This window comes from Epinephelus moara, chromosome 10 (assembly GCF_006386435.1).
Source record: "Epinephelus moara isolate mb chromosome 10, YSFRI_EMoa_1.0, whole genome shotgun sequence".
NCBI lineage: Eukaryota > Metazoa > Chordata > Actinopteri > Perciformes > Serranidae > Epinephelus > Epinephelus moara.
In genome coordinates, this window is record NC_065515.1 from 30,109,519 (window position 1) to 30,121,967 (window position 12,449).

The 12,449-nt window shown below is 41.3% G+C and overlaps 1 protein-coding gene across 4 annotated transcripts in view; it reads right to left on the bottom strand.

Moving 5' to 3' along the window:
* Positions 1-12,449, bottom strand: part of pde4ba (phosphodiesterase 4B, cAMP-specific a) — a 219,449-nt gene that overhangs the window by 12,493 nt on the left and 194,507 nt on the right. For 3 of the 4 annotated variants that reach the window (XM_050056037.1, XM_050056038.1, XM_050056039.1), the window contains one exon: positions 9,165-9,277. In XM_050056037.1, the coding sequence (XP_049911994.1) occupies positions 9,165-9,277 (113 nt within the window). Of the gene's footprint in view, positions 1-3,159; positions 3,420-9,164; positions 9,278-12,449 lie in introns of those variants that run through there. The other variant, XM_050056041.1, reaches the window with a different exon arrangement.

Genomic DNA, 12,449 nt, shown 5'->3' on the forward strand with positions numbered 1-12,449 from the left:
GTTGATACTGCTGCAGCGTACAAGGCTAGGGCCACCTGACTGGAATATACTGTTACATCAGTACCAATGGCCAATTTCAAAGGCGCCCATTTGTGCTTTTTGTCAATTTTGTTAGGACATTTTGTTTGCGAGACCCCCTCGAGGATGGCTGCAATGCTTTGCTAATGAGAAAATATCCACAGTTCTTGTCACTTCATGACCAATTCATGGGGAACTGTGAACACAAGTTCCCAGAGAACCTCTCAGTCCTATGTGTTTGTGTGTGTGTGTGTGTACCAGTTTGGAAATATGAGTGGGAGATCAAAGCTTCCCCGAGAGGATCCCGGATTATCCTCCCACTGAGGGAAAGAACCAGAAGCAGGGAGGCGGGACGCAAGAAAAGAGAGGAAAAATAAAAAAATAAAGAGAAACAGAGGAGGCAGCTCTTTATATAATAGCTCACTGCATAATATATAAAGAAACCAGAAATAACGGCGGGGGATGTCTCTCTGCAATGTGTTGAAGAGCTATGCTTCCCCAGAGGCTGTAAAGAAATGCCTTGGTGCACACAGACACAGAGCAGCAGCCTACAGTTGCTGTTATCTACACCTAAACATGGTTGATGCTGACATGTCACATGCATGTTTCACACACACATATGTTTCTGTATGAGCGTGCCATTGTCTCTGTGTGCTTAATTATATTGTTCATCCAGGGGCAGAAGGGAAGCCTCTTTACCTCCTACTGACACCATGACGTTAGAGGGAGATTAGCCTCTTGGAGCTCTGTGGGTATCTCTCACATACCCACATACTATGCATCTATTATTTGATCCATTGGCTTCTTCTCCTCAAGCGTCTTTCCTGTTCAGATTTTCTCTGTGTTAAAAATGACAGTTTTAACCTCCTGCAATTCTTGGAATTGCTGCTGCTGGAAATACTTAAAATTGCTACGATTGTCAACTAATGCCTGAATCACCTGTCCAGCTTCTTTCTTGTCTGAAGTCTTTGCTTTAATTTTCATCTGTGGTGGTTCAGATTGAAGTTGTTCCTTTAAGCCACTAGTGGGTGCACTACACCCAGTGTGCTGTGGAGCAGGCTGCCCACTTCTCACACAGTACTGACCTCTTCACCCTGCAGTGACAGAAATGCACAACCTGACTTGTGGATAAACCTTATTAAACTATATTTTTCTGTCAACTTTAAACACATGCAAACAAGTGTTGTTAAGAAGTTTTGACTATTCTGAATTTACAATGATGAGGGTGTGAAAGCTTTAAATATTTAAGCAGTTCCACTCTGAGGTTAGCCTACACCTTTTACCGAAACATACATTTTTCATTAAACAACTCTCGGGAGCTTCAGTTAAAAGAAATCATAATTACCATGATAGAATATTTCTTCTTTACCGTCTGATTTTTTTAAAAATTTATGTCAGTTCATCAATATAAACTCGTATTTACAGTACGCAGCATCACTGATTGTGACTTACGCTTTCATTCGTTCTTCAGCAGTAAACCTGCAGTGGTTGTGGTTTATCTTTCTCTTGCTTTAGCAAAAACATGACGCAAGGCGGTCACACGGGCGCAATGGCAAAGACTCGAAGTGACATAACTCTGTGAAGACCGGGGAACTTACCTACGTACCAACCGTGCGTATGTCGGGTGAAGCTACAGACGACTAGGCCTGACAACCTCTCACTTCCTATGACTCACTCTCTCATGCTACCGTGTGTCTGTATGCGAAGGAGTTTATTCTTGTGTCTCTGAACCCAGTAAGATGTATCAAAAAAAAAAAGCGGTCACCTTTAAGAACCAGAGACAAGAAAACAGAGGGAGAGATAAAAGTAAGTACACAATTTCTCAGCTGAGTGATTCATTCCCATCACTCCCAGCTGTTCAAGGCCTCAGCAGAGTCAGATGTGATGTGCAGCACCATTTTTGGCTGGAGGAGAACGGTTAACAGACTTCACAATTGTGCACACTTGAACTCTGGTTGCTTGGAAAGCAGAAAGCACCCCTGTGTAAAAATATCACAGAGGCAGTATTACACTGAGAAGCAAGGAGTGCTCAGATCACCTCTTCTACAAAATTCAACACTCATGAATGATCAAATCATAAAAAACAATGTTTTATCACGTTAGTTACGGCATATATCCCCCTAACCTTTGGGGGAAAAATCCCAGAAAGATTTGCCTTACTCTCTGCATCCCCTGTTTGAACAAACCAACCATTGAGTAGCATCTGACCACTTTGCCACTACCTCTCTCTTTCTCCCCAGATGACCTGAGTGTTTAGCCTCAGTCAGAAGAAGAAATCTCTCCAGGCTTTGGCACTATGCTTAGAAACACCACTTCATCACCTACCTGGGCCTCAGGTAACTTAAACCCAAGGTCATTTTGCTTATAAACTCAAATTGCTTCCCTCTCTTTAGGTAACACTTGACTCATCTAGAGAAAGACAAACACAAGCTCATTTTTCCTCAGGTTTTTGCTATGCTCATCTGTTTTTGAGCAGTAGCTACAACCTTTAACTAAGCACCAATTGCTATCATCTATAGGTCACTGACAAACTCCTGAGGATGTCAGTGTAACATTGTTCCAAGGAGATTAAAACAGCATCTGTAACTGTCTCTAGAATGCCTGTATCTTTCTTCAAGCTCAACACCCTGAGAGAAAAGTTTAAGTAATCCCACAAACTTAAGTTGTAACTTGACAAAAAGGCATACTAAAAATCCAGAGACTGCTCCTCAGAAGCAGAACACATACCACGGACTCTTGCATGAACCTCTGAAAAGATGTGTATAAATGTATAAATAGGAATTTAACAGACAAAAGCAAATGGCTTTTATCATTACAAATGTACATTTTGGTAATGTTCAGTTACATCAACTGAAGAAAACAGAAGAAACATAAGAAAAAAACCCTGAAGCACACATTCAGCATCCGCAGCAGAGGAATAGGTTTAAACCGTACTGACGGCGACCACTTTAAACAACACCAAAGGATCAACTAAAACTCAGTGTTTAAGAAAATTACAACCACAGCATGTGAAATTCACACCATATTAAGCAAGCCACAGAAGTTTAGCACTTAGACAGAAGATCCGACTGTCCGATAGCATACGACAAAAAGTAAAACTCTTCTTATCAAACTAACAAAACAGCCCCCAAGAGGACTCACCTTTCTCCAGCCATTTAGCTTCCCCAGTTTCCTCTCTTTCTTGTCAAAGCAGCAGGCTCCCATGTTGCTGTGTGTAGAGTGCAGAGCAGAGTGGGGCTGCCGTCCGTTAAAGTGTCTGTCTCAGTCTGACTACAGCATGAGTAAAAGGACCAAGCCTCAGTTCTCTGACGCGGGGAAACGCCACAGCTCTAGTGACTCACTTTGGGCTGCGAGGTCTGACTAGGCTTTACCTCACACCCTGTGTATGTGAAGCAATGACTGAGTGTGTGTGTGCATGAGAGAGAGAGAGAGAGAGAGAGAGAGAGAGAGAGAGAGACCTCTTCCTTATACACACTCCCTCATGGGGGTAGTCCCGCCTCCAGCCTCTTGCTCCTCATTGCTTGCTGTACACTACTCCTGCAGATGGTAGTCACAGCTATCAGGTTTACACTGTCAATTCTGTGCACACCAGAACGCTCCACAGTCCAGCTGTTGATTTGACTTCTTCGCTATTAGGGTAGGAGTGCAAACTGAGTTTCCCTTTAATGAACAGAGAACTCTGCATCCTCTAAACTTTGTAATCCACAACACTAGTAGCTGCAGAAAGCTTCATACATTAATACAATGAACTATTTTGATTATTGAAAGATCATTTAAGCCATTTTTCAAGAAAAAGTGTGAAAGATTTGATGGTTCAGGGCTCTCAATTGTCTAACATTCAGACAAAACATGACAACACCATGTGGTCTTGCATATTGTGAAAGGACTTTTTCACAGTTTCCTGATTTTATAGATGAAACGATTAATCGTGAATATGATCTGCAGATAAACTGCTAATGTAAATAATCGGTAGTTGCAGTCTAAAATGTCTTGGTTTGTCTGACCACCAGACCAAAACCTAAAAATACAAAACTGACAAAAGCAGCAATTCTTCTTGAGGTGATTAATCAACTTATCTTTTCAGCTCTGATAACAGTTATTTCTACTATTTCTACTTGTTTTTGATATTAATCAATGTTATCTAGTTTATCAAATTGAAATAGTGGAAATTGTTTTGTAAAATTACACAGATCCCAGGTGATAAGTCTGAAGATCCCAGACTTAAGAAACTGATAGCAGTAAATGTGAAAAATTAAAAGGTTACCAAAATGTTTCTGCAATTTGACTAATGGAAAACTCGACTTATCATTTCAGCCCTAGTTTCAAATAACAGAGAGTCTACAGCCTCGGCACAAGTGGATATTCCAACTCACAACAGGGCCTTGACCCATCTACGTCAGCCATACATAACAGCAAGGACAGTCACGTGCTGTAAGTCCTCAGCATCGACAGCCTGCACTTCACCTTGAAGGTACAGCAGCACACTCTTGAGTTTCACCTCCCCTGTACTCATGTTTCATACCCTGCCACAGCTTGAATAACAGTTTTTCCACACGAAACACAACAGGTAGTTGGGCAGTCACACCAGCTGATTGGCATGTTCTTGTTATAAAACCAATCGAGGGTAATGGCCCACATGACAAAGAGCCAGCAGGTGTGTAATGTTTAGTTTACTGTGAAAACAAGGCGAGGAGTAAGACAGCCTCTGTCAATGGGATTAACTCACTGGTCATATGGACACACAGCCTCACACACACTCTAACTCACACAGACACAAACAGGTCATGCATACAAGGCAGACATGGTTGATGGAGAAGTCCTTATCAGATGGTTACATGTCAGAACACACTCACCCTCCAGCCAAAGTCACATCAATGAGAGAGGCTCATAATACACAATAAGCACATTGTGCCACCTGATATGCTCCACTCAGTCATATCCAGCACTTTCAATTTCTCTACACAAAAATTGATATTACTGGCTAAAACAAATCTGAATTTACATTATTCTTAAAAAAACAAAAACAAACATACTGTACATGCATCATTCTGCTTAAGTCAGACTGCTGTTAACATTTCATGTCGTTACACTGGGTTACAGTCTGATTATCTTAGCAGATAAAGGGGTAAGTCTTAAGAGAGGTGTAACTGTACATTGATCTGGATCTATATATTGATTCAGTGTTTAAAGATCCAGTGTCATTGATGCAAAGTGAAAACATCGAGTCATTTCGTCATCTTTAAGGTATGCCTTTATTTTGAAATTCCCATGGGGCATCTGTGTCACCATTTCCTTCCAAGCACACCTCCTTCCTAATGCTAGAGGCCTAGCGCCAAGGAACAATGAAGATATTTACTGGTAATATCTCATACCAGTTGCAGGCCCCTGAATTGAATGGAATCAAACCCATATTGTGGCAGACTTTGAAATATCAGCAAATATCCTGTCGTCCAAAGAATTGATAATGATATTGTGTCCTGCCAAAAACTGTGATTTACACCCTTAAGTCTTAATTATAGACTGTACAAAATAATGGACGTTGCTACCCCGATGTAACCATTGGTTTATGGACTCGTGACCATATTGGGAGGAGAGGGTGGAGCTGTGGAGGAGTGGGGTGGATACGACTCAACAACTGTAGCAGCGCCTCTCAATTAGCCTGTCACTCAAGCGGCCCTGCCCTTAAGTACACATTTTATTAAGGCTTAAAGTTATGCAAATGGGTGAGAAATTGTTGTCATGAATGCTGAAATTAGCTATAGAGATCAAAACCGTGTTTGTGCCAGGCTGCAAACGTGTTTATTTCCGCTGAAAATTTGGGCATTTTAACATGGGGGTCTACGGGGATTGACTCGCTTCTGGAACCAACCTCAAGTGGCAATAAAGAAACTGCAGCTTTTGGCACTTGCCTGCTGACTTTGTTTTTCAGCCCCGGCGGTTGCTGCTTGGTCTTAATCCAGTATTTTCTAGAAAAAGCAGGATCGAACTATTCCTTCATTATTCCATGGTTAGGATATTTTGGAGTTTCTCAAGTTGGGGAGGCTCCTAAAATCAATCATCACCTGCAGATAACTTTTGGCTCAATCAACCCATGTTTTCTGTTCTTGCAAAAGTGCTAAAATTACAGCCTGAAGGGAGATAATACGCCCCACAGTCCACAAATTAGAGTTGATATAAACCAGCAGCTTTAACGCATTTCTGAATATTGTAATAAAAGCTGTTGACTTTTTATTCTTCTAGGAAACCCTTGACTCATTCTGCTGTACCGGACATACTGTTTCTTCTCTCTACTCTCTGTGTCTCCTGTGTGATTCAGTCGTCCTTTAGCTTCATATCCATGTCTGAATGTTTGTTTGTCTAAGTGCTTAATAGTATTTATTCAGTCGTCCTCATGTGTCTTAACCGAAGCTTGTACAGCTGACTGTCACTGTTGGATGTGTGTCTAGATGACGACAGCAATGGGATAAATAAACAGGACCATTAACTATCCAAACGGGCATGATGGGATGTCTATTGTCGTCTGGAGAGAGCGCGGGGGATCAGGAAGGAGACAGGAAGAGAGAGTCACTCTGCCCAGGGGTCTGCATGGATCCCTCACACACACAAATGTTTTCTCTCTTCCTCTCGAGTTTATTGTGTTTGACCCACTGCGGGATCCCTCACATCCTGTTGTCCAATTTTATGAGAAATAACAAGCTTATCCTCTTGGCTTACTTGACAAACAGTTTTCCCTCTTACTCACAGCTGCCCCTCAGCCAATACAGCAGCTTTCTGGGATCTCACTGCCACGAAAAAAAACATACAAAGTGTTTGATATTGAAAAATTTGAGTCATTAAAAAAGTTGTAATCTGTAACTTCCTATGAGATGTCATCCCCTACAGCAGTGTGAGGTGGAATTTTAATTGTGTTCGGTCTATAACAAAGAGGGGATTTTGTTGTTGCAGCATCACGAGTGGCCATGGGACGAATTGGCAGCAAGGGTGAGTGGCGGCGTCGTATCCAGAAAAAACTCTAACTGCAAACATTTCTTACTCTTTGTTTTGTGTTTTTTTAAATCCAAAATGAAAAATTTTCATCTAGAAAATGCTATTTTGATGTGCATGATTTAGATCATGATCTAAATGTAACATCTGTAAGCCAAGAGGGGTGAAGCAGATGGGCAGTTGTAAGTCAATTATGCACATGTTTAATGGGCCACACAGCACAGAAGTAGAAAGAAGCAAACCAGGAATGGAATGGAGCAGAGTGAATGGAACAAATGGATGCTATATTGCAGTCCATTATCCAGTTTTCATAATACATCTGTGATGTTGCCACATGGCCAGCACAGCTCACTTTATTGTGTAAAACTGATTCACTGAAAAGAAGCTGACACGTTCTACCATGATTTTATCATGAGACCTGCTACATAGACTTACGTCACCTCATTACCACCAGACACAATGACTCTAATGATAACAGTTGCAACGTCATACACAAGAAATATACAAAGTTACTCAAGGTGAAAGCATGAGAGCAGCTCAAGAGATCTGTAAGATATGGCCCAATACTTCTTGGTACCAATCTCTGTCATGCTCTGTCAACTGCTAGTTGTTATAAAAAGAACCAGGAACTGAACCTTGGTGCACATCACACACAATCAGTGACACAGATGAAATGGAATAACCAGTGAACAGTGAAAAGGCGTGTAAAAGGAAAGATGGAGAGAGGGCAACAACAGCCAGAGACACCAAACCACGTCCCTCTGTCCATTTTACCATTTTTGCACAAAGAAAAACATTAAAAATTAAGACAAATATATATATGTATAGGTATTAACTGATAATAATAGTAAAACTTAGAGAGCCATTTTAAATAGGCTGAACTGTTAACTAACTTTAAACATGAATCCAACTGAGTAATTCTTAGATACATATACAGATAAGGAGTACAAAGACAGCAGAATCAACTTGTAAACCGTGAAGACAGCCATATATTGCTGTGTATTGTGATCTGTCAGTGAGTGATATGGTTAAGGGGTCACTTAAAAAAAGAACCAACAACAGTAAAATAATCAGACTGGCACAGGAACCACTTCTCAGCATCTACAATAGAAGGACTAAACAAAAGGGTTCTCAGATAGCTTCAAACACCACACACACACTGCACAGCCATTACAAACCCCTACCCTCAGGTCTAAGGTTCAGATCTCTTGCTTTTAAAACAAAGAGAGCCATGTCCAGCTTTGTACCCTCATCCATCAGACTAATGAATAACAGCTGATTTGATCTGATATGTATGCTTGTGTGTGTGTGTGTGTGTGTGTGTGTGTGTGTTCTGCTCTCCTTTTAACATTTGTATTTGTATTTTTAACTTTTTAACATTTGTATTTATCTATTTGTATTTATTTTGTTTAATATGCACTGTCGCTCTTCACAGACGAAGTTCCTAACGGAAAAATAAAGTTCTTTGAATTGAATTGAATTGAATTGAATTGAACCAGGAACTGACCCCCGGTGCACATAACTCACAATCAATGACGCAGAAGAAACAGAATTACCAGTGGACAGTAAAAAGTTGTTTTACAGGAAAGATGAAAAGAGGGCCACAGCGGGCCAAGACACAAAAAACACACTTCCTTTAGTCAGACCATTCTTGCTCAAAGGGAAAAAAACATTACGCAGAAAATATTGGAGCTTGGCGCAGGCACAGGCAGAAGTCAGCTGATGTGTTACATCCAGTCATATTCATACAGGTGGTCTTTACAGCCCAACAGTGCTCATACCAACACTGCTTACTCCTGCAGCCTCTACCAGACCAAACTCTCCTTACTGTACATGTGCAGACTTTCAATGCTGTTTACTTTGCCCAAGGTCATGCTACGTTCATGTATGTAAACAGATACCGTATCTCTGGAATCTGTACACTGTTGTTCATGTGTTTATTATGGTAAAGGATTAGTTCTCCTCGCATAGTCGCTTGCTGCTCAGATTTGAGAGCAAAGCCATTTCTGTGCAAACATTTGCAATCAGTGGAGCATTTTTCAAAGGTCTCTCTGTTTATGATAAAATAAAGGCATTGTTGGCCTTGTGCCCCTCAACATTCTCCTCACTAATGAAGAAGACTGAAAAGCTTAAAGAAGGTAACATGATGCAGCCTCTCCTACCTTGTTGGAGGCCATGTCGCTGACAGAGCGGTAGGTCTGGATGGTCTCCAGCTGGTCCAGACACCAGTCCAACTCCTCCATCGTCTCCATGGCCAGCTTCTGGTACGCCTCATCTGTCAACAAGCAGCCGGCACACAGAGACACACTGTCAGAACAGACGGAGCACATGGAGCCCGATCGCTGCCCAGACACTCCCAGGCAACATCCACCCATGGGTCCCGCTCGGGGCGCCTGCTGCAGCTGAGGAGAGGGAATGGCTAGAGGTGGCACCCGGCTGCAGCGCTCCTTCATCATGAGGAGGTGTAGCTGTGGCGAGCGAGTGAGAGTCACAGCTGTCAGCAGAGCAGAGTTGAGCGGAGGAAAGCAAGGGATCTGAGCTAGCTCTGTCACACAATCAACTTTTCAACCTGCGTGAGTGTGTGTGTGTGTGTGTGTGCATGTGACCCCCCCACCCCCCCACCCTGACCCACAATCCAAGGCCCGCGGCTCATTTACATGAAGTCAACCCCTCAGAGCAGGAAATCAGATACTCCTCACCCCCCTTCATCCCCTCACAGATGCACTGTACCCCACCTCACAGGAAGCAAACAGACACCTGTAAATCTACACACACACACACACACACACACACACACACACACACACACACACACACACACACACACACACACAAGCTTTTGTCATGCCAAACCAATTTTTTGTGTTAACTCTGAATTATTTCCTGCTTCCTCTGACATTCATATGCACGCAAATGAATAAACAAGCAACACGGATGAAGTAACATCAGTTTTATCACATCTGATTATCGACTCTGAGCAGATAGCAGCACTCCACACATAGTGATGCTGTTTTGTTTGAACAGTAGTTGAGACACAAACATGGTAACGGACCTATCAGTCTCAGGCGGGGCCCCACATGCAGTACAGTCCATGCAGAGTAGCGTACATTTGTCATTTTGGTCTGGTGCATAAATGATAACAGCTGCTGTAGAGACGCGTGCGGTTATTGTTGTGCAGTGTGTACACAGTAGGTCAAAGGCCCAACCACAGTGCAGATACAAATGTAGCCCAGATACAAAATTACAGGAACTGGTTTAGGTATCAATTTTACCAGAACTGAACAATATTTCCATAACATTTACCAGCAGCCAGCATGTGTATGTTATTGTGTAATTATGCCTTGTGCCGTTCTTTGTTGTATTGGCCCATTTTCTGTCTTTTTTTTTTTTTGGCATAATACATTTGTTGTTTTTCAGTCATCTATACTATTTAGTATTTTAAGTATTATAGTTATTAAATTAGGGCTGCTGCTACTGGTTACTTTAGTTATTGATTATTTTCTCAATCTGAAAATAGTGAAAAAAGTGATGTCTTCAAATGTCTTGTCAACCAAAACCACTAAATTAATAGTATACTATCACATTTTGCAAGAAAATCTTCATACTGTTTGGCATTTTTGCTGGAAAAAATATCATATCGATTATCTGTCGATCAACTACTTGATTAATCATTTCAGCTTTATATTAAATGTTAATTTAAATTATAGTTATCAATTTGTCTTGCACTGTTTTTTTGCAAAAACTGCAGCAAAAAGTGATTGTAGTGCAAAAAATCTGAGCTAAAATTGAAACATGAGCTAATACTACTGGAAAAAATTAAAGGAGAGTGACAAAAATATACTGGCATGTCATCCTAAAACAAGCATATTCAAGCCAGTATGAAAAACTAACCTGTGTCAAGTAAAGCTGAAGGACAAAAATAAAAGAAAAAAGAAGGTAAAATGTGAATAAAAACTGATTCTAATAAAAGTAGACACACAGCTACAACCCAAGTTTTTAACATTGGTTTCCCACTTTTTTTAAACACCCTATGTTACAGTAAGCATAATTAACAACGTAATGAGGGACTTTTCCTTAAAAATTAAAAATATAATTTACACCACAGAGTGCCCATGACCAGATAAAGAGGAAAACAAGAGTGTGTTGTAGCCTGCACGGAAATATTCTTGAATGAATTCAGAGTCAATATTCCAACCCTGTTCCTGTGGTTTAACTGTGTTTTTCAGACAACTGTACATCAAGGCTGGAGTGAGTGGAAGGCAGAGGGGGTGTGTGATGAGGTGGCCGGTGGGGTCGGACTGACGCACACACACAAAGATGCACACGCACACTTGCCTGCTGCCCCTGCATTGTGTATACTCTGGGTCTCCTAGCTGCGGAGCACAACATGGCAGCAGGGTGTGCACTGCGGCGACCTTAGCGTGGCCACGTAGAATGTGTCCAGTGCTCTGATCTCCTCGCCATCAAAGACACAAGCCTGTTTGCTCTCCCAAACATGAGAGGCACCTGGCACTCTGCCCACAGCCTTCCCTCACTCTGATGAGGGGAGTGTATGTGTGTGTGTGTGCGAGTGTTGTGTTTAGTTTAACGGCACAAGCTTCTGATGTCAAAAGGGCTTACACTCATTTGAGATGTTTCTTCCACGTATTCTCAACACTTTTGAGGTGGTTTGTGTTTTTGAAAAGCGAAGAAAGGTCCTTTTTTCAAACTGTTTTCTCATTTGAACTTTTAAACTTGGACGGAAAGTTTACTGTGTGGACATGCCTATGGACTGTTGACTTACTCAGATTGTCATCCTTTAAAATAGCTCTTGGAAATACTATATATTTAACCGGTGCAGTAAAATGTAAAAAAGTAATTCTTTTTTTGAGAGGTAAAAGTCTTGTTTAATTTCGAGTGAATTGCGGTTTGAGTGAATCCAAGTCTTAGAACTGCATGAATCTCTCACATGGTTGAATCATCAGTACAATAGATAGACAGTTGTATCTGAAAGGTATCTGGTTCTTTTATAAAAAGCAAAAGTTACAAGACCGTGTGCATAAAAACTTAAGGAGAGAAGTAGACTACGACTCCAGAGAAACATTTCAGTAACAGATCCAATCACAAAGCCTGAAATGCAGCACTGCTTACAAAGAGCAGAAACTAAAGATTATGCTTCGTAAAAGCTGGATAAGACATTCAGCAGTTTAAATTGGTTAACTTCTCAGTTGAGGACAAAATCAGCAATCACAGCACAGCGTTTGATTTACTTTTGCAGCAGTTAAAGGTACTCGGTGGTGTTTTTCTTTCTCTTGTGCAGGTAATGTGATTCACAGCACTATCATTCCTAACACGCAAAGAGAAGCAGCAATGTGCCAGCAAACGCTATGGAGAAAACTGCAAGCTAGTGAAAGTGCATGTAAGCAATGCAGGATTTAAGCTTTTGAGAAAAATCAGCTTTGCACATT